The sequence below is a fragment of the Engystomops pustulosus genome, chromosome 3, assembly GCF_040894005.1.
Source record: "Engystomops pustulosus chromosome 3, aEngPut4.maternal, whole genome shotgun sequence".
Lineage (NCBI taxonomy): Eukaryota > Metazoa > Chordata > Amphibia > Anura > Leptodactylidae > Engystomops > Engystomops pustulosus.
The window spans coordinates 187,933,686-187,961,013 of NC_092413.1; the positions used below are offsets into that span (position 1 = coordinate 187,933,686).

The window sequence follows — 27,328 nt, forward strand, 5'->3', positions numbered from 1 at the left end:
GTGAAAAAAAAATCAATAAAAATGTTTACTATAAATAAATAGAGAAAAAAAACAACAACAAAAGGTTAAGATCTCTGCTTATCTATGTGGACACGTAAGACCCCATCAGAACTGACACAACACTCACACAATTGTGGCCAGTCTGTGTTATCCTCTGGTTTATTGTCTTGTCAGTTTTTTTTTCTTTTACAAGAAAAACCTATAAGAAGAGCAAAGTACTTGTATTGCATAATATAAGACAAGTACAGTCTAGAAGATTGCAGAACTAGTTGGGTTTACAAATAACAATATCTCAGCAAACACATTCTTTGGAAAAAATACACATTCTAAAATTAAATAAAAAACACATTGAAACAAAAAATTTGGTCCAATATTATTGATTGTTCTCCAAGATTCAGTCATGCTCACAAACTGCCTTGTTATCTTTCTGGATGCGGAGGCTATGACCTTTACAGGTCTTCTCCAATGGCACTGATTGGCACTGCTTATTGTAAGGACCACTACACCTACTTATACCACTAGAAGTCCCCAAATTTTCAATTGTCATATTATGGAAGCATTGTCATCAAGAATATTGCTTCTAGCGGGAATATAACATGTGGGTTATCTATATATTGCCGTGATAATGTATTCCCATAATGATATTATGGTATATCCACAGCTAGGGTCTCCCTCTGTTGAAACTTAGAGGTGTTATCCTATAGCTTCCCTGTAATTTCATGGAGGAGCTGTCTGAATCCCTCTATGATTTGGCAAACATGTGTCAAAAGACCAACATCATTTTAAAGGGAACCTGTCATCAGAAATAGGCCTAATAATCCACTACTATTATGTTGTCAAGCAGCTGAACAGTTTATAGATCATGTTTCTTTCATGACGCACGGTGGTGGCATCATCCAGAAAATGAACTTTAAATGAGATGTTAATTGGTAGTATAAAATCAGAGAGGAGGAGAGTTTAACACTGAAGTCAAGCTCTCCCTGCCTCTGAACACCTCCACCAAAGTGATTGACATCATGCACCAGACTTCAGGAGATCTGCTCAATGATGTCCTTAAATGCAGGGCCATCAGCTACAGTGAAAGGGGCATTTTAAGACAGAGAGAACTTGACTTCAGTGTTAAACTCTCCGCCTCCTTGACTTCATAAAACCAAGTAACATCTCACTTCAAAGTTAATTTTCTGGATTTTGTCACCATACAAGGCCTTGAAAGAAATATGATCTAGAAGCTGCTCAGCCGCTTAACAACATACTGCTAGTGGTTTATTAGGCCAATTTCTGATGACAGGTTCCCTTTAAAAGATATTTAATATGAATATCAATGATAGGAATACCCATTTAACCTAAGTTCTAGGCGGAACTGATACTTTGGTGTGAATAATGAGCAATACCAATAATAAATTCTGCTGACCTATGGGTCCAGACCCAAGGTTCTTATTGATAGTTACTATTAAATTCCACAAATGATCATTGATGATCTTGATTGCATCTTTCTAGTCATGTGTCCCGTCCCTTTAAGAACAATATATCTTGTAATATGGTAACAGTAATAGCCATCCATGTGACAACTATTTTAAGATGAGCCCTTAGTTTGGGAAAAATTTTACGTGGCTTGAAAACAGCACCATCAAATATATTCTACACAGAGTCTACTCAAGGATTGTGCCTGCCAGAGGTGTCACATAAAGACACCCCTGGCCCTCATCCTCTGAACCTCTAGCGGAGCTGCCTCTGGAGAGACACTGATGACATGTCACTAGTAAATGTCTCCAATGGCTGGAAATCTAATCACTTTGATATCTGCCAATACTTAAAACAAAGTGATGTCCCCCGTTTGATCTATGAGTAGCCATGTGTCTGCACAGGGACAGCTAGATGGTCCTAACAGAAGACAAAGTGGTGCGACTTTCCTAATTATCCCCATTATCACTTTATTCTGATTTTGGAGGAAGTTTTTATAAATATCTCAGTAGAGCGTCTATGGAGTCCATATTGGTAATGGCAGCCACTTATATTGTGCAATGACTTTCAGAATAACCGCCAATGATTACAGTGAGACAATGGGGCTCATTTACTAAGGGTCCGCGGACCGTGGATCAGAATATCCGACGATTTCCGATGTGCTCCGCATTAAGAAGGGTTTTTTGGCGCACGCGAATGGATTTTGGCGCATCAGTGGCGTCTTTCATGCAACAGAAATCCGGGGGTCGGCAGTCAGACGATCCGATGGATTCGGACTAAGCACAGGATTTAACATTCAAATTTGTGTCGCAAGCCAAGCACTTACATGCACCGGGAAGAAGGTGAACTCCGGCGGAACTGAACGGGGAGCGACACATGCAGGAAATTGGGTGCAGGATCTACGTGGATCGCGGCACAGTGCAGGATCGTCGGGGAACGCACCTCGGGGATCGTGACTCGGACAGGTAAGTAAATGAGCCCCATTATCTTAGAAATAAAAATGTGTCCATTATTATAGAAAAATATGCAATATTAATTTGCAGTAAATCTCTGTTCCCCACATTGTATCACCCAGACACATCCCAGTCATAAATACCCAGACTTGTCCTGCGACCCTATGATCTCCTCCCCGAGGTTCTGGGAGGATCTTACAGTTCTAGATTTGGCTTGGACTGCAAATATCTGCATATTGTAAGTGGTTTCTGAATATCTGAGTAGACAGAGTTTATAAGTGCACTGAATAGTTTATATTATGTCTTTTTTTTCAGATGATATATAATGTCCACGGCCCATGTAAACCCAAGAATATAAGACATAATAAAGACATCATATGACCTCCTGTGGCCTTGTAGCTCAATAAGAATTACAAATATGAAGGTTTCCTGTTCCTTGGTTTCAGACTTCACGATTCTCAACAGGTTTTTCACGATTTTTCTCCTTTGGTTGTAGGCAAGGCTCCAGCAGCAAACAGATAATTCCCAGCATGTAGAGCAAGCCGCATACGTAGAAAGAGTAGTCGTATTTCTGTGTTATGTCAAATATCCAACCTAAAGGAGGCAAGTAAAAACTATGGTCATTGTCATCAAATTGTATCCTAATAAATACATATTCATGATCCAAATGCTTTTGAATAGTCAAAAATCATCAGCTCTACAGTAGAAACAAACTCTCATACATATAAAAAAATATGCATGATCACTTTTTCATTTTCTGCTGTTGCAGTGATTGGCCGGACCATTCACATACTGGTACAAATATATAGCTCCACAGCAAAACTAAGAATGAGCCCCTTGTAAAATTCCTCACAATATGACCCACTGGGGCTTATTTCCTAAGGGTCCCGCGGCTGCACTTTCGTCGGCTTTTAGAAATATTCGGGATTTGCACAGCTGTGACAGCTATTGAGAAGGGGATTGTGGCGCACGCGATCGGATTTTGGTGCAATCATGCCGACTTTCAGGGGGCGGGCCGTCGGACGATCCAACTGATTTGGACTGAAATTGTGTCGCAAGACAATGCACTTACATACACTGGGAAGAAGAAGGTGAACTCCAGCGGACCTGAGCGGGGAAGCGACACAAGCAGGAAATCGGCCGCACAATCTTTGTGAATCGCGACCGTGTGCATAATCATCGGACAACACACAGCGGGGACTGCGGCAGGATCGGGTAAGTAAATGTGCCCCACTATGTTTTATCTAAATAGGGGGAATTTCTTACCATGCAATATCTTTATATTTTCCCCTCTTAAGAGTCCTAACCGTTCAAAAAAAAATTCTAAAACGGGGCTTGTTTCTGTGGGACAAATAGCAGTTTTAATTGCCAAATTTTGGAATTCTTATCTTTCTTATAGGATTTAAACAAGACATGAGGGTGAAATGTGCTCAAAAGGAATGGGATATATGTATAGGAATGACTTATATTCATACTTCCTACTGAATCAGCCTTAAAGGGATATGCTCATTTTAATATTTATGAGATATCCACAGATTTTTTATGACATGAAAGAGGCGGGTCCCACCTCCCCCCGCTGTCCACAGAGTTTGCTGTGCATGCAATGGGGCAGATTTACTTACCCGGTCCATTCGCGATCCAGCGGTGCGTTCTCTGTGGTGGATTCGGGTCCGGCCGGGATTCACTAAGGTAGTTCACCGGCCTATTCCTGGTGAAGGTAAGCGCGAGTCCCGCGACACTTTTTTTTTAATGCAGCGGTTTTTCTGAATCAGTCAGGTTTTCGTATTGGCCACTCCCCCCGTTTTCCGTCGCGTACATGCCAGCGCCGATGCGCCACAATCCGATCGCATGCGGCAAAATCCCAGGGCAATACAGGGTAAATCGGCGCAAATCGGAAATATTCGGGTAACACGTCGGGAAACCGCGAATCGGGCCCTTTGTAAATGACCCCCAGTGTGTCTATTGGAGCACCGAAAATAGTCAGGTCTATAAGCGCACCTATTTTCGTTGCTCTTATAGACTTTAATGGTAAGTGTTTATCTAACTTTACATTCAGCCCAGCTGCGGGAAGGGGTCCGAAAATTTCTTCTAAGAAACAAGTTACCCTAGTGGAACCACTGGTTGCTGGTTGTTGATCACATGCGTTTGCCCTGAGCGTTTGCATTACAAACGCAATACAAATGTCACATGTGGCTGCACCCCGAGGCTCATTCACACAGGCCTGCAGGTCCATTAAAAACTGGTATGTTTCGTTTCTGTTTTCTTTCGTTTGGTTTCTACATAGAGTTTAAATGTCCGTATAGTATATGTTGATAGGCAGCAGAGTTCGCTGTACCCGTTGCACAGGTTATAGCAAAATTTTACGGGAGGCAGGATCTGATGTAGAATTGTTTGGCTGCACAGGACTTTAAATTCCCCCAATAGACTAAAAAGGGCCAGTATGAAGTTCCTGGAAATAATTAGGTGAGTTGAGCATACTGAAAAAAAAATCCTAAATAAGGATTTTTTAGCTTCAGCCAGTGCCCATATATCATATCACCCTGAAAGGTGGTACTTATAACGGCTTCTGCACCACGCCAGTGGCTTACTACTAGCACCTGCAATTATTTTCCCCTTTTCACCACCTCCAATGCCAGTGGGGCGTAAAGAAGTGGGAGAGGCCATTGTGGGGTGGGACGTTCCTGTAGCGGCACCTGCGCACTCGCTGCAGCTGGCGAATTTTCATAGGTGAAAATTCACCAGTTATGGTTATACCTATGCCAGGCCCTCACCAGATACATTCAGAGTCCGGAGTCTCTTGATCTGTCCGGCTGTGTCGGATGCTCGGCAGGGCTACCATACACCAGCACACGAGTGCCAACCTATGATTAATAACCCCAGAAGTCTCTATTAAATGGGATACTAGTTCAATGTCTGCAGGTACACATTGTGCCTGGCCTTGATTCATTATAACACTTTCTTTTATTCAGATTTTTTTCTCTAAATCTAATTAAAGTCTGTGCCGGGAGCTCAATAGCTGACTGGTTCATAGTTCTACTAAATAATATCTTAATACGGTTAGTGACTCAATCCCTTGGAAAATGTCTTTCATCATACAACACGATTCAGCTGACCTCTCACACACATAGGGAGATTATACAGCTGTGTGTTTTATTACAAAAAATCCATAAGTAATTTTAAAGAGGAAAACCCTTGGTTTCACACCTGACCTGACTTTAGGTCCATAAAAAAAAACAGACTGTATGTAGGCCATAGCTTCCAGACCAAACATTGGCCGGGATTTACCATACCATATAAATCACTTCAGGACCTGCGCACCACTATGGGCATGTCGGTGCAGAGAGTGGGCGGGAGCAGGGCAGGAACATTCGGCTCACCTCATTTACTAAAATCTCCGCCGGAGTTCAGGCAGAGACTAGAGAAAAAAACTCTGATTTGGTCTATTATGGCCTCAAGGACACAGCCCCATTTTTTAAATCTGCCCCTTGTCACTATAAGTGGTTATAGCTCTGGAACGCTTTAGCATATCCAGGGGATTTGAGAATGGTTTCTTGTGACACATTGGGGGGCATGTATTTTCGTATCTGCACCTAAAAAATGCCAGAATCTTTAGTTTTTTTGGGCGCAGAACTGTTGTGGATCATTTATAATGAGTTTGTGCCATAAAGAACAGATGTTTCTGACTATCCTGACTCTTTTGTCTTTTTTTGGCGGAAGTGGGTGTGGCCTAACTTTTCCAGATTATCCGTCCGTACTTTGTCAGCATTTTTAGGTGCAAGAGAGTAAAATTAAGGCGCAGTCCATGTAAGATTTTGGCGCACATCTCATTGATGTCGGCATTTTTATGGCGCACGACTGATTATTACTGTTTACCCATTATTTACTTACAGCCGTGCACCACTTTAATACGTCGGTCTGTGCTTTCCAGAGACTGATCTCCGAGGCTGACAGTCATGCTTGTGCCAGAATTAGTAAATCCCCCCCATTGTTCTTACAATTAGTTTAAAATTTTGGATATCTTTTGTGTTTAGTTATGAAAAAAAGAAATTTGACAAAAATTTTTAAAAATTCCTCATTTTCAAAATTCTAAATTTTATACTTTTGAAGCAGTCATAGCATCCAAATTAACTCATAAGCTACATTCCCCAAATGTCTGCTCTATGTTAGCCTGGTTTTTATAAGATTCCACATATTTAGTAAATGTTATGAGGCTTAGAATCTGGGTGCCATTTTTTTAAGATGGACCTGCTCAACTTTAAATTGACTGCGAGAGGCCTAAATAATAGCAAGACATGTAAATTACCCCATTATGGAAACTATGCCCCTTGTCATACAACTAAGAACTGTTAATAAGTTTGCTAACCCTTTAGGTGTTTTATAGGGGTTAAAACAAAATAGAGGTGCATTCTACAAATTGTAATATTTTTGGATAATACATTCATTTTGGGCGGAAAATTATATATTCACAATGGATTAAATGACAAAAAGCTCTGCAAAGTTTGATACCCAATTTCTCCCGAGTTTACCGATACCCCATGTGTGGTGGTAAGATACTGTAAGGGTTCATGGCCGGACATAAAATGGAAGGAGAGTCAATCAGAACAGATTTGCATTGTCAAATTTTACAGGCTGACGCATGCTCAGATGCCAGACCGGGGCACTTGACAGACCTGAAGAGGGTCGGATCCCCGGTAAGCGGCACCCGGGGTCCGATCCTTAGGGGAAACACCCTAACTTGACCACGGCATGTTAACACTCGGTGTTAGAATGTGGTGTGAGCCGGTGCCAGAAGCTGGACGTAATACCAGGTCCCGGTGTGGGAAGTATTTTCCTGCAAGGACATACTATTATGTCGTTGTGCGCGTAGGGGTTAATATTTTGCCCTACGTTACCTACATTGCTTTCTATTGCCTTCTTCACTTGCTTTCTAGGAAATTGAACCACACACACTTCAAGTAATACTTATAAATTCCTTATGATCGTGTAAGTATTGTCACTGCTCAATGATGCACACCCCAAGTCAAAGTAACATAGTCTTCTCTGTGCTGGTCATGAAGCATGTGTAATTAAGTTACAAGTTAGCCAAGAGGCAATGTTTTCCTTAGTCCTGGAATATGCCTATTTCCCAGAATCCCCCAGTGGAGCATCAATGTCTGTAAATTTACACATGCCTGCAAGTCGACCTTTAACTGCAAAGTGTCCCTAAGAAGTCTTCTTACTTCCCTGAACCAATAAGAACTTACACATAGGGGCAGATTTATCAAGTGTCTGAAAGTCAGAATATTTCTAGTTGCCCATGACAACCAATCACAGCTCCCCTTTAAAATATTCATGAACACTGTAAAAATGAAAGCTGAGCTGTGATTGGTTGCCATGGGCAACTAGAAATATTCTGACTTTCAGACTGCTTGATAAATCTGCCCCATAATCTTAGATGTAATGAACATGTAAACATGAATTGTGTGTGACAAAAATTGTGTAATTACCTGCAAATGGAGGCCCCAAAAGTGCTGATATCCCATTGGCACAAATGATAATCCCATAGGCATTTGCCAGTTGCTTGATGCCCACCAAATCTTCAGTCACAACAGGCATGAGAGAGAAGTAGCCGCTAGAGAACCCTATAAGTGCACAGACCACGGCCAGGGCGGCATATACTTGCATAAGAGGGAGAATAAGGATGCAGATACCGAGGGTAAAGTTGGAAGCGATAAAGACATTCCAGGCACTGACACAGGACAGGTCTCCAAGAAAACCTAAGATAATCTTTCCAAAAATATGCACGATAGCAATAATTGAGGTCAGAGGAAAGATGTTGTTCTGTTCTGACATCCCATACAGCTCTACAATCTCGGGGAGGTGTATAAAGGGAATGACAAAGCTGCAGTAGGCTAGCAATGCCCACAGGACAAACGCTACAAACACCTTGTTAGTGAATAGAGAGGCTGCCCCAAAGTAACTCGAATACCAGGTCCAGAAGCCGGATCTCACGGACACAGTCATCCGGGTCAGGGACTTCAGGATTCCCAGTCTGCTAATGTCCTTTATGACAATCTCGTTACTTGTGTCCTCCTTAGTCCATGATGTTCCATTGTCCGTTCTGAACTCGCCATCTTCTCCGTCGTGCAGCACATTATTGGGTTTCACAGTATCAGTATCTAGCAGCGAGGCTTCTTTCATATTTTGGTGATCTCTTGTAGTCTCCGCACTGCATTGCATTCTGGACTCCAGGGGCCTCATGAGTGCTCCACATACACACAGGTTGAGGGTGACTGCTCCCTGGATTATCATGGCATTTCTCCAGCCAAACTCTGCACACAAGTACTTCAAGAGGACGGTAATAAGGAATGTCCCAAACCCAGTACCTGTGGTGCTAAGTCCTTGGGCCAGCGCACGGCGCTTTTGAAAATACTGGCCTACTATCACCACTGCGGGGAGATACACCATGCCACTTCCAATACCTAAAAAGGGGCATAAAATATGTGTCAACATCCGCCAGCTCCCAGATCACACATAAGCTAAATAAATGAGGTGTCCTGCGTCATAAACTTGTCTTTCTTAGCATAATATAAGGCCTAAATCATGAGAAATCTTGGGTTTTTATTTACCAGTGTTTATGCACATGAAAATCCCCTCTTGCTCAGTTTCACGGGGCAACACCAATTAAGATTGCCAACTTGACCTCACAGCTTCAGCCATGGTGCTATGACATTTCAATTTATAGGACATTTTACACTGATGGTAGATGTTTCCTAATAAGAAGTTTTTAAGGAACTTCTTTTATTATAACTCTATATGCCGCAATCAGTAAATATAGAGTTATAAAAGTTATGAAAATTACCCGGGTGCCTGAGAGAGCCTTGTAATTTAATTTATACACCTCCCCCAACACAGCGCATAAACAGGTGAAGGTTAGGACCGGTAGCGCTAAGGGGGGGGGGGACGGGGCGGTGTTGTATAAATTTAAATATGAGGCTCCCTAAGGAGCTCGGGTGACATAGCCTGAGCGCCCCAGGGTAATTTGCATACCTTCTATAACTCTATATTTTCGTGATCACGAATAGTGTAATATTGAATAGTGTAACTCAATGTTAAAGCAGCTTCTCTGTTCCTGTATTCTGCTTATTACTCCTGTAGTGAGCAGTTAGCCTTCTGAGGTCCATCCTCTACTGAGAGGTAAGAAGGCTAAGGCTGTCTGCACACATTGTCATGCAGATTTTAAATCCACATCCAGTAAGCACAGTTTTTATGCAGATTTATCTATTTAGTGTTTTGCATTTTTTAGTGCAGATTTTCAGCTTGTGCTTTCTTTACTTGTGTGGTTTCACCTGATCTGACGTAATTTTAAGCTAAAATCTGCATCAAAACCGCATCATGTTGGGGATTTGAGGCAGATTTGATACAGATTTACACTCTCCCATAGACCCCAATGTAAAAAAAGACGCATGCAAAGATCCGCAAGGATGCACAAGAAAAGTAACATGACCTTTATTTTATTTTCTGCACTGAGCCTCAATTTCTGTGCTTAAAAAAACTGCATTGTCTACATTACTTTTTACAAATCACATTCACTTTAATACTACTGTAAAATCCGTGCATAAAATCTGCAACGCCTAAAGATTAACTTTTATACCTAGAGCATATTTCCCTAAGGTGATTAGACCATCCAGGGATGATCTAAGGAGCATTAGAAACATTATCAGTTTCTCCTTTTTCTGAGCTGTAAGTGGAGTATGGGACAGAAAGAAAACTGTCTGATTAAATAAAAAAGGGAAAAGAAGGAAAAGGGAACACATTTCTTTAAAAAAATCTACCATCAAAATCAAGCATGATAAACCAGGGACACTTACTCATAGATTTAGAAACCTTGATTGTGGTAATCTAAAATGATGCTAATGAGGCTCTTACTGGTCTTACCAGAGCATCCTCCATGCTGTAGCTTCACAGCTTGTTATACTGTCTCCCCCTCCCTCTCAGTACTTCAGCCATCCATCTCCCTATTGTAATCTCATGGCAAGAAAGGAAGTTTCAGCACACAATGAGAGGGGGAAGTGCTCCTGCCTGTGAATCTGCAGCACAGAGGGGATCTGAAAATGCCCACAGAGCCCTTCAGGATAGTTAGCATAATTATAAAAGTTGATTTTAGAGGGAAGGAGGCCATAAATAACAAATTACCAGAAGATTACCACAGTCACACTGCCTGGATCTATGAGTAAGTGTCCCTGGTTTATCATGCTTTGATTTCCTTTAATGCAGTATATTACAAAGTTTACTTGTATAAAATTTTGTTGAAACTTTAGTTACACTTTAATTTTATATATGACTGAGGAATTGTTAAAACGTAAGAAACAACGTCACTACACATAGACAATCTTTACTTACCGGCCATCACTCCAAAAGTAAAGAACAGAAAGTGTACATTGGTGGCAAATGCACTGAGCACCCAGCCGAGAGAAGTGAGGAAGCCGCCAATCATTGCTGTTTTCCGACATCCACATGTGTTAATAAACAAGCCAATAAATGGACCTGAAAAAGATCATACATAGAAAAATAAATAGTATATTACCTATAAATCTGTCCATGCATGAATTTAGACCTCAGCTTGGGAATCAGAATGGGAGTCTACCTCCAAGTGGACATTATTGGGAGAACAATGGACCTGGCATGGTGAAGTTCAACATAAGAAAAGTTTGCTTTAACACGAGATAGGAGGAAAATATATTTCCTGGCATAGGCTGCCTTTACAGACCACGTTAGTCCTATAGACCATGTGTGACCGAGTCATAATTCTGGGAAAGGATTACGCATAAATGTTTTCCTGAAAGGAGAAAAGCTCCTCCAGTGCCAATAAAAGCAACAGGCAGATACTGTTTTACTCCTCATCAGTGCAGAGCAGGGGAATACCTGTGTTAGAGACTGTGCAAAAGACACAGTTTTCTTTACATTTTTGACCTGTGAAACACCAGATAACTCGAAAGGCAGCCTCCTCAATGAGACATATCCACCTTCTCTAACTACAAAGGCCTCTCTCCTAATTAAACCAGTTTCCTGTTCTGCAATGATGAGGAGCAAAAGTTCGGAAACAGCAGCTGGAAACATTTTGGCACACTGCTAAGTAGTGTCCCAAGGATCCTAGTATTTAGGCATTGACTTACAGAGATCCTACTTCCAAAGGCAGCGCTGGATGAAAATGTCTTCAGTTTTCTGTCCAGTAAAATGTATTTGCATATTCCTTTTCTGGCTGGAGATAACCATATTCCTTTCCCCCCAATTCAAAAAACAAATGTACTTGCATCATCGAGATGGAAAAGGACAGCATGCCTAAGTTATTACTTAACTTTTTTTTTGTTACATTGCCAAATGGCAATTGCAATATGAAGTTGCTCAGTACTTTTAAAAATAAATTTTTAAAAATAATAATATAAATTTAGTAACAAGACCATACAGCTATAGTCTGAATATATTTCATAGGAGTATTTTATGATCATAGCTTAGTATTATCACCTAATACCAGGGCCGCATCTGCCATGAGGCGAGATGAAAATCTCGCTTCAGGCGGCAGAATGCGGGTCCCTGTAAAGGGCGGCAAATTCGCCGCTCTAAAGTGGGCGATTCGGGCGTCCATTACGCCCGAATCGCCCACCAGCTAAATAAATCGCGCCTGTCTCTTTAAGACACAGGCGCGATTTATATGCGGAGCGACGCAGCGCCTTTCCGGCAGCTGCGTCGCTCCGTTCTAAGCAGTGACACAGGCGCCATGACGTCATGGCGCGGCGCCTGTGTCACTGTGCGGAGCCGCGTCTCACAGGAGAGCCGCGTGAACACCGGAGCCGCGGCGAGGGAGCAGCTGCCTGCAGGTGAGTATGATTTTTATTATTTTTCATGTATTTAATTAATTGTGGCTAATAATTAATACTGCGGGGGGGGGGGGGGCTATATATATCATATGGGGCCAGAATTATTTTAAACTGGGGGGGGGAAGGGATCATGGAATGCTATTTTATTTGGGGCTATAATTATTTCTTTATTACTGGGGGGGATGCAATATATATTTATATTATTTGGGGCTATACCGTAATTATTTTATACTGGGGGGGGGGGTGCAATATATATTTATATTATTTGGGGCTATACCGTAATTATTTTATACTGGGGGGAATGCTATATATATATATATATTATTTGGGGCTATGATTGTTTAATACTAGGGGGATGCTATAGATATTATATGGGGCCAGAATTATTTTATACTAGGGGCGGGGGGGTTCTGTATATTTTATTTGGGGATTTGTAGCTATAATTATTTTATACTGGGGGGGGGGGAGGCTATAGATATTATTTGGGGCTATAATTATTTTATACTGGGGGGATGCTATAGATATTATTTGGGGCTATAATTATTTTATACTGGGGGGGATGCTATATATATATATATATTATTTGGGGCTATAATTATTTTATACTGGGGGGATGCTATATATATATATTATTTGGGGCTATAATTATTTTATACTGGGGGGGGATGCTATAGATATTATTTGGGGCTATAATTATTTTATACTGGGGGGATGCTATAGATATTATTTGGGGCTATAATTATTTTATACTGGGGGGGATGCTATATATATTATTTGGGGCTATAATTATTTTATACTGGGGGGGATGCTATATATATATATTATTTGGGGCTATAATTATTTTATACTGGGGGGGGATGCTATAGATATTATTTGGGGCTATAATTATTTTATACTGGGGGGGATTCAGTATATATTATATGGGGCCAGAATCATTTTATACTGGGGGGTGCTGTATATATTATATATCACTATATCACTAAGCTGGGGGGATGTATATGGGATACAGTATATTACTATGCTGGGGGGGATGTATATCGGGTACAGTATATTACTTAGCTGCAGGGGCTGTATATGGGATACAGTATATTATATGTATATAGATTTTATCCCTATATAATGAAGGGATGTTTTATAAGTGGGGTAGCGTGCGGCCAGTTGTGTTGTGAGGGGTATATATTATTTAGGAGCGCAGTGTTGTTTTCCAGGAGACTTTATACTGTAAGTGACTGTGGTATTTTTAGGGACGCCGGGTGGAGATGCTGCACGGAGCTGAAGATATCCGGCCGTGAATTCAGCAGTGATACGTCATGGATTGGAGAACCCGGAATAAAGTCCTCCTGATGGAAGAGATTGTCATACATAAGGTACTAGATGCCACTAATGCCTCTCAGATCCTGTAGTCAGTCACACAGTGTCAGGCAGCTGTCTGTAGGGTTGTTAATTGTTAGTAAAGTTTAAGGATTTACTTAACAGGGAGTGGGGGGGGGGCAGCATTTTAATATTCGCCTCAGGCAGCAAATATGCTAGAATCGGCCCTGCCTAATACTATAGTCCTTTACCTACAATCAGGGTAATGCCCATTGTTAGGGAGCTGACCCACGCTGTCAGACCTCTGCTTTGGTTGAACTCTTCGAGCCACTCCATGTTCAGTATCCCAAGTGCCATCTGGGATCCCATAACCAAAAGATGGACAAGAAAAGAAGACAGTACAACCATCCATGCCCATCCCCCATCAATGTTGGGGTCCACTTTTGGCTTGTCTGTTCTGCCTTCCTTCTTCCCATCCAGCTTCTTCTCCATTTGTGCTCCTTCGCTGCACATCTTGACCTATATCAGAGTATATTACATCAGTAGATCATTATTTTAACACCGGATGTTAAACAGTATGAAAAATACAACTTTGCTTACAACAAACAAAAAAGAAATGTCAGTGGAAATACATAGTCACATCCAGGAGAGGGAAATATTCAAATGTCCAAAGTTCAAAGCTCTTCTGATACAGGGCACTACATCTACCTCTGTGGAGACCACTGGGTGTGAGAGGGAGAGACATCCCTTTTACATAGCTGTTAGATAGCACAGGGGGGTTAAACTCTTCCAATCTATTTTGTAAGTGCCAATGCTGAGCTGTGAAACCAGATGTAATTTCCTGCAAACCTTTTTTTAATTTCCCAAAAATTGTGGATACCGTTAGATATTGGTTATGTCTGTAAAGTTAACAAATATGCATCCAAAACTGCACATGTTGCGGCAGGGAGGGGGGTATTGACATTTTTTGTTGATCATCTGCATGAAAATCCCAATAATAATCCTCTGCTTCTGAAGATCTCCGTTTGCTGTCAGGGAATGAAAACATTTCTGTTTATGCTCAGGGTGCATGCGCTGTTCTGAAGCATACAAGCAGGTCTCCCCCCCCCCTCATCCTGTCTTCTTACATATTTCTGATTATCCACCAGATATGAGTGTGCCTCATATCTTACGGAGGTTGCTCTGATTCCGTTACTTTATATGATAAATGTTTAATACTTAGTTCCAACTCAGTTGAGCTGGGCCATATATTATTGTAAATGTTGGTTTGTTTTTCGTCATGTAGTTGCTTCCTAAGAGCGGTGTTTGTAAAACTTTTGAAAAATGAATAAAATGTAATACGAAAAAAAAAAGAAGCATACATGCAGAGCACTTGTGTCAAATGCCCATGATCGGGTGTTATCAGCTGAAAAACATATACTGTATATCACAGATCTTCAGATTCATTTCTTGTGATCAGTCAAAAGGAGGATGTAGTCTTACCATTTACTTCTCTACGGCTCATGTGACAAGTTCACAAGTTAAAACACTCCTTCTAAATTAGGGATCATTGTACACGCAGGGAATCTGAAAGAAAAAGTCAAGGGTTTAGTCATTATGGAGAAAGTTACTCCTTGAAACAAAAAACATTAAAACAATGAAATGGTCCAGAGTCCTGATCTAAACCCAATAGAGAACCAATGGAAAATCCTTTGTGAAAAAGTTATGGCCAAGAAACTCACAGAGAAAATAGTCACAGAAGATACTGTGGAAGAGACTGGACCAAAATCCCAGCAGAGCCGTGTGAGAGATAGTGATGTCCTGTGGCCGTGCACTCCCGACTGATGTAACCTCAGAAAATGTAATTATAATCTACAGTCATTGCTGTTCTCTAATTATCATCATCGTGACGTTTTTTTTCAAGATAAAGGTTTAATGTTGATATAAATGTTGTCATTTTGTAAAACACTGTTCTAGTTGCATGATGCATTCCTTACAAAAAATCCATCAAATGTTGGATCAATGGAGATTACATTATTTCTGAAAATATCAAATGATCACACACATTCCAAAAAGCGCAAAATAGGCGGTAAACAACAAATACGCAGCAAAAAGGTGCAAATACACCAACAGAAGAAAAAGATAAATTTGTATGCCAAATACACAATATAAAAAAATGACAGGCAGCCTAGATTTACACAGCTGTGGTTTCCTTGGCCCTATGTAAAGGTGTGTAAGTCAACTACCTGAGCCACAAATCTCAGAGCAGGTCCTATTGCTGCCTGTGTTTGCGGCTCAGGTAGTCTTTATTGCAGTCATCGGCATCTGATGGACCTCATATGATGATGATCCAATGTTTGCGGCCCATGAAATGTAGCACTGGATTTGTGCTGTATATTGGGTTCCATGTGTCTTCTGACTTCTCTACATAAAAAATAAATTAATTAATTAATTAATAAAACATAATGTCGCCCAGGAGTTGCCTTTGGCAAGACTCCACATTTCCAGAAGGTGGATGTCAGCCCAACCTATAACATGTTTGGATTGGTTTTGTTTAGTAAAGCTAATTTATTGCTAGAAAACTTTACTCAATGTATCTTTGTGGATAGGTCACAGTCTCTATTGTTATTCTATCTATCTAGCACAGCAAGATTGGGTGCTCGGCCGTATAGCCCCAGGTTGGGCAACTAAGTTTACAAACAAGAAAGAGGCAACACTCCGGAATATAGCGAGGCAAAGGGTGATCAGTTTATTCCATGATGCAAAGTTTTGGTGTATTATCACCTTGTTCAAACTTGAATAATGTGGTAATACACCAAAATACATCACTCAATCCTGTCAGGGGACAAGGGCATAATTATACGCTGGCACGCATATGCTGTGTCTCTATATTTCTTATTAATTACATTTGTTTTAGACAATACAAAAAATTGGAACATACAGCATGGATATTATACATTGTCATGGATATTATACTTGTCCCAAGTAAATTTTATTGTTTGTTTAATAAAATGTTATATTTCCAATAAACATTTTCTGTATTAATTCCCAGATGTTTTCTAAATCTCTGCTTGCTGTCCTGCTTTAGAAAACTTCAAGTGAACAGAAACCTGTCCCTGGTCATGTGATGTCACACAGATGTACATGTGATATAACGAGCCGTGAACCTGTGTGACATCACGTGACCAGGGACAGACTTCAATTGACTTAAAGTAAAAATAGAGGCTTTCTATAGAAAGACAGCAAGCAGAGATCTAGAATACCCCTTTAAGGATAATACCATAGGGCAAAATGCTAACAAAGCCATTGAGAGGCTGCAATGCCCATCAAAATCCTTTTACAGAATGCAACTGAGAATGTTATTTTAAAAGCTGATGATCAATAAGTAAGGAATCATCATCAGTAAGGAAGCACACATCCTATGGACAGTCCAACAGTATTAAACGACTCAACCCCCCTCCTCAGGTGAAGAATGTGTACAGGTAAGATATTTTACTATTATGTTTTCTTTACAATACAATTTATACAGATACAATTTATGTGTCTGGGTGCATCTAACTTCCATAAGGTTGCATTCACACATGCAGTTTTTCAGATGCAATTTTTGATGTCTAAACTAGGACTGGAATGGAACAAAAATGGAGGAGTAGCTTCTCTTACTGATATGTTCTCATCCATTAAGAATACACCCTAAGGCTGCATTCACACACATGTATGGGGGACGTATATACGGCCGTCGTATATGCGTCCGATATACGTCCCCCATACACTTCTATGGGCTCACGGCGCCCTACGGGAGCGGTACGGTGCAGCAGACGTGCGGCACCGTACCGCTCCGTAGCCCGGGAAAAGATAGGACATGTCCTATCTTTTCCCGTATTACGGCGCCGCGGCCATATATCGCTATGGAGAGGGGCGGGGGTGAGCTGCGCTTACCTCCTCCTCCTCTCCCCGCGCTGCTGTGTGCCCGCCGTGCTACGGTGCGGCGGGCACACGGCAGTGTGCATGTAGCCTAAGGGTAATGCCACACATGGCGTTTTGAACCCGTTTTGTGGTCCGTTTTTAACCAGTCCGTTAAAAAACCTTATTTGAATTAGCAACAAGAGGCAAGACCAGAGGCGGATTCAGGGTGCGGTCACACATCACATTTAACGCATGCGTTTAAAAATGCATTGCAAAAGCTGAAGAGAGATTTAAACAACAGTTAACACTTGTGTTTACAAAACACAACTGTAAACGCATGCGTTAAACGCAACGTGTGCCTGCACCCTCAGACTGCCATGGGCCCTGGGCTGTATGAATATTATAGCCCCAAGTCTGGAATCACTTCCTACATATGATAATAGAATCAGCTTCTTGGGGAATGGAGGATGTGTCCCTTCTTCCTGCTTTCAATCTGTTGTATATGGACCTATGGAGGACCTTCAAGGGTCCTGTAATGACTCTTGTGTATTGAAAGCATGAACAGATGTACGAAAATTTCATGGGTCAAGGTCCTTAAATCAGGTCCATAAATCATAATCCTGTGTAATAGTGCTCTGTGAAGATTTACTGAGACACAAAGGGCACAGATTAAAGTTCATGAGGGGCTGAAATGTGTCACATATTAGTTACTACTTGCTCTACATTCTTCAAGATCCACACATATCCTTCTAAACCAAGACACACATAAAACACACCGGAAAGCGCTTCCTAGAAATGGGTGCACCTTATCCTCAGCAGAAAACATCAATATTAAAAACCTAGCAAACAAAATAAGAACAATGGCCAAGGTTACAGATTCTTGGCTTCTGCATAAATGCAAGTGATATTAAATGTTACACTAAATACAATAAGTATATACAATGGTGTAACTAATACTCGCATTACTATACTAAATGTGGCAGATTCCATACATGCTCAGGGTCATGTATTAAAAATAACATGTATTAAAAATAACTGCTAGCGTAGTCATTGCATGAGTGAGAAAGTCTCAGCCACGTGACATGTGGATGGCAGATACATAATACTGGATACCTAAGTTTGTGAACTTGAAATTGCTGCAAAATATTTGATTAATATGATGAACAATGATTAACATTTTTTAAAAAGTGAATCCAGGAAGCATCAAAGTGAAATAAAACATTAAAAATATACAGCTCTGATATACACATACATATATATGCTAAATATATACAGTAACTATACATTATATATACACACGAGTATAAATATATAATACTTATAAATGAAACATATAAATATGAATTATGATAACACCTTCTTACCTGATACAAGTGCAATGACTGGAGTGATGAGCTGACAACTAAAGCTTTTATAAATGATCAGAACCCTCAGTATCCTCCCAGATTTGGGGTGGACACAGAGGTTCATCATAGTGTGAAGAATGTACAAATGATGCATCAATGCTGAGGTGTAGGGGTAAATGCTGACAACACCACGACATCAGCAGGATGCAAAGTCCACACCAACCTATTTAATGTACAGATTTTAAAGGTTAATCCCACAAAGTGAGACATTCAAATATGTATAGGGATGTATAATGATTTTCTAAGCTTTTATAGACTCTTCCTCATATTTCCAGGAACTCTATGGGAGTAAGGCACAGAGGTCGGTCTACATCCTTTGTATAGAATCCTTCCAGAAATCAGAAAATTCTGTGATTATTTTTAGATCTGAACGTTGGTTCTGATGATGACCCATGTGAATACAATCAACTAATCGTATCCTTTAGGGTGATGCCACATGTGTCGTTTTTGGTCCGTTTTAGAGCATGCGTTTTCAGTCCAATGCATGCGTTTTTAAAAAGCATCTGTTTTTGACCGGTTTTCCCATTTATCTTAATAGATAAACAGGTTCTAAGCAGCCAAACACATGGTTAACTGTAAAAAATTGATGCGTTTAAAAAAACGCATTCGTTTTTAAATGGACTGAAAAGACATGCTCTAAAAAGGACCAAAAACGCCATGTGTGGCATCGCCCTTAGGCTACAATAAAACATATTGATAGGGGATAAGCTGCCTGTAATATAAGAATGGTTTGGGTTAAATGAATAGTAAATGAAATGTTCTATACCTATACTCCCAGCTACTGCTCCATTTAAAGGTACTAAATAAGTGCCTATTCTTTTTGTCTTTGGACAGACAACTTTGATCTTAACCTCTTCACGATCTGCGACATACATGTACAGCACAGAGGTGCGGGGGGTGTATGAAGAGGGAACACGGGGTGAACCGTCTTCATACAATGATTGATGGGGTTTGCTGCATATTGCAGCAATCATCCAACTCTAATACCTGTGATTGGTGCTAACTGCTAGCGGCATTTATTAGCATCAGAAGATGGCGAAACAAATGTTTTTTTGGTACACATTCATTTAATTTTTGGAAATGTATTCAAACACAATAAAACCTGTATAAATTTGGTATCACTGTGATCATACTGAACCAAAGAATAAAGTAGACATATCATTTGGAGCGCACAGTGAAAGTCTAAAAAACTGAGCTCACAAGAAAGTGACGCAAATGGTATTTTTTTGCCAATTTCACCACATTTGGAAGTTTTTTTTCAATCTTTCCAGAAGACTCCATGGAATAATAAATAAGAAGTAAAATTTTTTACACAGAAAATAAGCCCTCCCACAGCTCTGTAAACGGAAAAATTAAAAAGTTATGGATTTTTGAAGGTGGGGAGTGAGAAATGGACATAAAAACAAACCTGAAGCACTGTATGAGGTGTATGAGATTTTACTGCACCGTACTGTGGGTTAACCCAATGGCTTCCAACCTCTGCATTGCAAAAGTTTAAAGCAACGAAGATCCTGAAAGAATGTCGGGTGCAAAAAACAAGACCCTTACGGAAGCCTATCCATTCTAGAATTACAACAACACATTTAGCAGAAGTGCTGAGTGTAACAGAGACAAAAAAAGATTCAACTGACTATACTGGAGTCCGTTGGGCTTTCGTTTAGGCGTCATTTTGAACCGACGAAATGGTCCTGTGCTGACCTTACAGAGCTTCAGATACGGGTGTGAACTGAGCCTAAGACATGTCACCATTAAATGGAGAAACAGGTAAAAGGATGTGATGTATGTGATATCGGTCAAACCTGTTTTCTCCAAAAGGAAACACTTGGTGTCATGGATAGGTCATGGTACAGTGGTATTATGTGTATTAAACACATAACTGGAGATCCCCTTTAATAAAAACCATAGGAAACAAAATGAAATGATGTAACCCCATAAGCCATGTAGATAAAGTATCCTGAAAACACACAGCACAGAACCGGCTCTACCCAGTTCATTCCCAGCCTTTCCTTTGTCTCCCACATTTGGATGAGGTCCAGTTTCACCTTATTATTATACAGTAGATCATTTGTGCCCGCATAATGTGGAGTCTGGATACACACGTGTATGGAGCTTCTTACAGACCCATCTGGCACATGGACAAGACAGGGTACAATGTTCAGCCCTGCAAACGTCTCCCTTAGAATCATTTATTAATTTTTATAGCACAATGTAAAGCAGAAAAACAAGGTCTGACCCTTCACCTAGTTCCCCCTGACAAACCCTTGTGATGGACGTGGCAGCCGGGAGCACTGACACTAGGAGTCAGCTAAAAATGCAACAAAATTACCCCCTAAGTACTAAATTGTATTTAGTTTTGTGATCCAATCCCAATTCCTTTTAGACCTCCCCTAATATGGAATTTTCATCCTGTCCCGAGTTTCAGTCTTCAGCTATGATGTGTTCCTGTCAGTGCAGGAGGGAAGATCTGTGTGTCCTGGATGTCTTCACTAGTGCCCATATATTGGCCAAGCTACAAGAAAATGGGGCACATTTACTAAGGGCTCTGTGCCACGCTTCTGCACATTTATTTAGATCGGCTTGCACAGGTATTTATGAAGTGTCCGTGCTGCTATTGTGGGGGCGTTCTGGTGCTCAGTCGGTCAGTGCGCCATATTTAACGCGCAAATTGTGTTGCACGCCCTATGTTAAAAGTGCACCACAAAAAAGTTGGTGAACTCTTTATCAGGCCAGTGCAAGAAAACGTCAGAATTATATCTGGCGCACGTTGTTAATGAATCTTTCGCACCCAGCATTATACACGGGCAGCGCACTTATAGTGCAGTTTCACACATTCCTAGTAAATGTGCCCCAATGTCTTTTCTAACAGACGCTGATGTTGAAAAGTTTGTATTTCCTCTTCTTCAGCAAAGTGCCTTGTGTATACCTTCCTTTATAACCCAATGTGCTTCTCCAAAAAATAAGTCGTATACTGAAAATAAGTTCTAGCATTCATTTTCAGCCTTTTCAGAGTGTTGAATTATTAGTCCTACCCCCAAAATATACTCCACTGTGAATAAGTATATATGAGAAATAAATGTATATAATCTTTATTAAATACATATAAGTGTGCTGAAGTGCATGCATGTGTCTGTGTGCATAATTTACCTGCATGTTTATCTGTGTGCAAGTTATTAGGCATGTGTCGCCAAGTGTGTGTGTGTGTGCATGTTTGTCAGCATGCTTGTGTCTGCCTCTGTGTATGCATACGTGTCTGTATGTGTGTCTGCCTTTGTGTCTTCATGCATGTGTCTGTATGTGTGTCTGCCTGTGTGTCTTCATGCATGTGTCTGCCTGTGTGTCTGCATGCATGTGTCTGCCTGTGTGTCTGCATGCTTGTGTCTGTATGTGTGTCTGCATACATGTGTCTGTATGCTTGTGTCTGTAGGTGTCTGCATGCTTGTCTCTGCAAGCTTGTGTCTGCCTGTGTGTCTGCATGCATGTGTCTGTATGTGTGTCTGCATACATGTGTCTGTATGTGTGTCTGCATGCTTGTGTCTGTAGGTGTCTGCATGCTTGTCTCTGCAAGCTTGTGTCTGCCTGTGTGTCTGCATGTGTGTCTGCATGCGTATCTGCCTGTGTGTCTGCATGCACGTGTCTGTATGTGTGTCTGCATGCATGTGTCTGCCTGTGTGTCTGCATGCATGTGTCTGCCTGTGTGTCTGCATGCATGTGTCTGCATACATGTGTCTGCCTCTGTGCAAGTTATTAGGCATCTGTAGCAGAGTGTGTGTGTACATGTTTGTCAACATGCTTGTGTCTGCATCCATGTGTTTGTATGTGTGTCTATATGCATGTGTCTGCATGTATTTGTGTGCATCTATTATGTTCTGCAGCAGCTGAAGTGTGTGCTATGAGGTTCTGTAGCAGCTGAGGTTTATATTATGAAAATTCTAGCACATTTCCATAGACACCCTGCACCCAAATTAATAAATGTCTCCCCCTCCCTCCTTTCTTCACAGAAACACTACTGTGTATTTTGTACAAAGACTAGACAGAAAGTTGCTCTATTGTATAGATAGGATTCAAATGAACAATAAAAATATATTTTTATTAAATATAGGTATTTTTATATAGGTGCTCAAAGTCTTCCAATCTCGTGTATGCTCACCCAAGACCTTTCCATGTTATTCTTCTACTCCCAAACCAATCCAAACCCCTACAAACAGAAGACAACTGTACAAACAGGTTTACGAATCCCTGATACATTACATTGGTCCATACTAGTAAGACCTTGCACAATACTTGCTGAATTTATGATCATTCTTTGCCAGAAAATGTAAGAATGTTAACAATAAAGCCAAAAAACAGATTAGAACAATCTTCTTACAAAGCTTTGAGCTGTTACTGCTATTCTTTTGGTTAAAATGTTGTTCTGTTAGCACTTGCAGTCGCCCAGGGACCCGTCGGCACTAAATGCCACTAAATATTCACAACTGTGCGACACTCTGGTGAGTGCAGCTTAATTGTCACCGGCAGTGATGACATGTTTATTCTTCCAGATACCTTCAAGTAAGCAGGGCTGAGATGCAATACCAGGCACAACCTCCGTACTATGTACAGCAGTGTGCTTGGCAGAAAGGGAACAAACCACCATTTCAAAGATCCTGGACAACCTCTTCCAACCTTATCCCTAAATGGCTGGAATGTAAAAAAATCAGTTTGTAAACGTATATGCAACTCACCTGAGGCCAATGATATTAATGGAGCACTACATATTATATTATACTTTAATAGGAGAAAATTCTGTTACATCATTGAGCACTTCATGTAATGTGAACAGGGTGATGTCATCTAAGGTCCTTTACCCAGTAACATTAACATCTACCCCATGTATGTATCTGATCATAGCATACCTCCAAGGAGGATGAGGGAGAGTAGAAGTCCATGGAGGCATGGTGTGATTTCATGTGATCAGATACATAAATTGGGTATATGTTAATGTTACTGGGTAAAGCAAATGTTACTGGGAAAAGGAGCTCAGATGACATCACCCTGGTCACATAACATGAAGTGCTGCTAAATGGTAGGTGGCATATGGCATGGGGAGGAGTAGATGAGAGGGGCCGGCCAAGCAGGACACACCCACTCTGATGCCAGTTAAAATAATATAAAGTTGATTTTATGGGGATGTAAGGAAAACATTTTTTACCTAAAAGAAGGGTGATATTTAGTTTACAGGGCTCTATGGGAACCTGTCACTAGTTGTAATTTTGAAAAATGGTGATAGGTGATGCAAATTTGTACATGTTCTAGAGGTCTTCAGAAACTTTTGATTGAATTCTTGGCATAAATGTTTACACAGACAAGTTATAATAATAATAATAATCCAACATGTCAATTTTGGTGGTACAAGCCAGTTATTATATGAGTGTAGGGTTGTGCCAGCTCTCTCTATTAAAAAGTCCAATTTTTTGTTCTAATGGACACATTGGGGCAGATTTACTTACCCGGCCCTGTTGCGATCCCCGCTGTGCTTTGTCCGACGAGGATTTGGGTCTGCCGCGATTCACTATTCCAATTTCCTTCATGTGTTGCTTCCCCGCTGAGGTCTGCCGGATTTCCCCTTCTTCTTCCCGGTGCATGGAAGTGCTTGATCTTGCAACTCAATTTCGTCGTTAAATTCTGCGGTTTGTCTGAATGAGTCAGGTTGTTCGACGGCACGCGCCCCGATTTCTGTTGCATGCAAGCCGGTGCTGATGCGCCACAATCCGATCGCGTGCGCCAAAAACCCGGGGCAAATCGGCGCGAAAAGGAAATATTTGGGAAACCCAACAGAATCGCGGACCCTTAGTAAATGTGCCCTATTGAGTTAAGTAGCAGCTTTTCTCTCCATTAAAAACACGAGCATACTCACTGACCTGGGAGATGAGAGGACAAAGAACTACTGCAGGTTTGTACTCATCTTTGTGTTTCATGTGACTGACAGCAAGCAGAGATCTAGAACACCACGAGGAACTGATACAAAAACTTTATTGGAAAATTGTCTAACTTTTCATTAGACAAACAGTATCAATTATTTGCTAAAAGTGGACATCCTCCTCAATCTGATACTGATACATTGAGTGGCAGGGTGTCTAATAAGAATAACACGGGGGACTATTTTTGTGAAAAAAAAGAGTAACATGGGTTGCAAAATATGTGAGAAGAAGGGGGACATAAGGGAGCAGAATATACTATTGAAACATTTGGGGACCTTTATTAGAGCCTGTATGCTACAAAACAGGTGTACAAAGCCTGAAGTAGACGGACAGTCAGGAATCCCGCCAATCCCCCCCCCCCCCCATTATGCCACAGTTTTCTGCTATGGAAATGTAGGCTGCTAATTAATAAAGTGGATAGGATTTATGGTGTGGACTTAAAATCTGCAGCTTGTCACCTTATTCTGCGGATTTCAACTTTTGCAATCATAACAATAACGCCTCATTATTGCTGGAGATTTTGCAGCTGCAGATTTGGGGGGGGGGGGGGGGGGGCTAAACTGTAATTTGTTGTGGCAGAAAATCAGCAGTGTGTCAGGATAAAGGTGAGCCACAGTGCACATGACAAGAGCAGCCTTGTGGGCTAGTGGTAGCTGGTGTATGGAATCTGCTACACCAACCTGATCCCATGTTTGCATGAGATACATTTTACTCCTGCTTACATACCCAGAATAGAAAACTGAGTGTCCGCTGTGCATCCAAGGGGAGGGCCCCCAAAGTTACTGCTGTCTGACCTACTTCAGATAGAGAAATAGGCGTAAGATATTTAGATAGATGGATATAGATATGAGATATTGTGCTAAATGTATAGAAAGATATGGATAATAGACAGATGATACTAGGTAGATAGATAGATACATTTGAGATAAATGACAGATAGATAGAAAGATAGATAGATAGATAGATAGATAGATAGAGTAGAAGAGAGATAGATAGGTAGATAGGAGATAGATAGATAGAGATAGATATGAGATAGATGATAGATAGATAGATAAATATGAGAGAAATAGATAGATATGAGATAGATGATGATTGATATGAGATAGATGATGACAGATAGAGAGATAGATACTGTAGTCAAATAAAGAAAAATGACACTATACTCCAATACAATTTAGCAATTTTTTAACCTGTCCATGAGGACTGCTGTGGATGTTTGTATTATATAGATAGGTATGGGATCTATATAGTGAACATGAGGACATTGGTTTCTGACCGTATATAAACATACCTGCCATGGCCATGAGCTGGACATGTTTCCATTGTTGTCTCCGAAATCTTCTCTCATGCTGGCAATAATGTTTATGGTACGGAAACAATCATATACACCATCGTTCCCCCCATATAGTTTATATACTTATATGCAGGTAAACTGAAGTTTCAGAGTAATTACTATAGTGTGTGGGATGAGGTTGTGTCATACCCTGGGGCATCTACCCGTATACAGAGTATATCCTCTCCACTTGCCCTACAGTAACCTCACTGACAGGAGGGGGAGCGGGGCACAGCTATGTATACAGCTATAGGGGAGATGGTATATACACATACATATATATGTATTTAATATACTGTTGATATTACTATTGATCGTATACACTGTATTTCTATACTGTTACATGCCTTCTCTTACCTCTGTATATATCTGTAATCCATATGCTTTTATTCTCACCTGATAGAACACATGATACATACTGTGCATGTAATATTAATGTCACTCTGCTCCAGTATTGCACATGATATGCTGCACATTATACCTGCCATAGGGAAGCAGTATATAGGTAATATATAGGTGTATACCCAGGCAGTACCTGCTCCCAGCTGCACACATGTCTCCTCTGGACCCTCAGCAGCTCACGGTCCATATACAAGTAGCCGGTACCATGGTCCCCGGTGCCGCTCAGCGGAGGGAGCAGCGGCCTCAGGTCCTGCTCCTGGTCCTGCCTCATCCCCGGCTCCCGGGTTCTGCTCGCTCCGCTCCGGGATCACTGGGCTCTCAGATACCGGCTAATTCTGGTTTACTGGCGGAGAGAGACAAATACAGGATGCAGCCTGCAGGCGCCTCACTGCCGCCCTCTGCTGGCCGCTCCGCGCAATGACAAACACATCACCGCCGGGGACACCACAAAGGGATGGATGGAGAGAATGGGGAAGATGTCAGGATGGAGGGATGGAGAGTAGCGGCATTGTGTCACACTAGGTCTCTATCTCTATTATCAATTCAATTTAAAGAGGCTTTATTGGCAGGACCAAATACAGTTTAACATTACCAAAGCATTTATAAAGTATTGGATAGGTGGGGTACAGGGTCTTGGGGAATAGGATGAATAGGGACATGAGGTTTGGGGGGTTATTATAGTGCATGGAATCACATGTCTCTCAGTCTATGGTGGGCAGGGACATATTGTGCCACTATGGCCATTGTGGTCTCCTCTTCCCTCATC

The 27,328-nt window shown here is 41.0% G+C and overlaps 1 protein-coding gene across 4 annotated transcripts; it reads right to left on the reverse strand.

Annotated features, from left to right (window-relative positions):
- Positions 1–1,434: 1,434 nt before the first annotated feature.
- SLC16A14 (solute carrier family 16 member 14) lies at positions 1,435–26,926 on the reverse strand. 4 transcript variants are annotated; one of them, XM_072143376.1, is made up of 6 exons: positions 26,696–26,926; positions 15,065–15,148; positions 13,838–14,101; positions 10,797–10,940; positions 7,901–8,875; positions 1,435–3,008 (listed from the first exon to the last, which is right to left on the reverse strand). In XM_072143376.1, exons 3-6 carry the CDS (start codon positions 13,998–14,000, stop codon positions 2,857–2,859), a joined length of 1,434 nt encoding a protein of 477 aa, XP_071999477.1. In that variant the 5' UTR covers positions 14,001–14,101; positions 15,065–15,148; positions 26,696–26,926; the 3' UTR covers positions 1,435–2,856. The 4 variants fall into 4 exon arrangements, with proteins under 4 accessions (XP_071999477.1, XP_071999474.1, XP_071999475.1 ...); XM_072143373.1 differs by having other exon boundaries at positions 13,834–14,101; positions 26,696–26,925; XM_072143374.1 differs by having other exon boundaries at positions 13,834–14,101; positions 26,685–26,925.
- Positions 26,927–27,328: the final 402 nt, after the last annotated feature.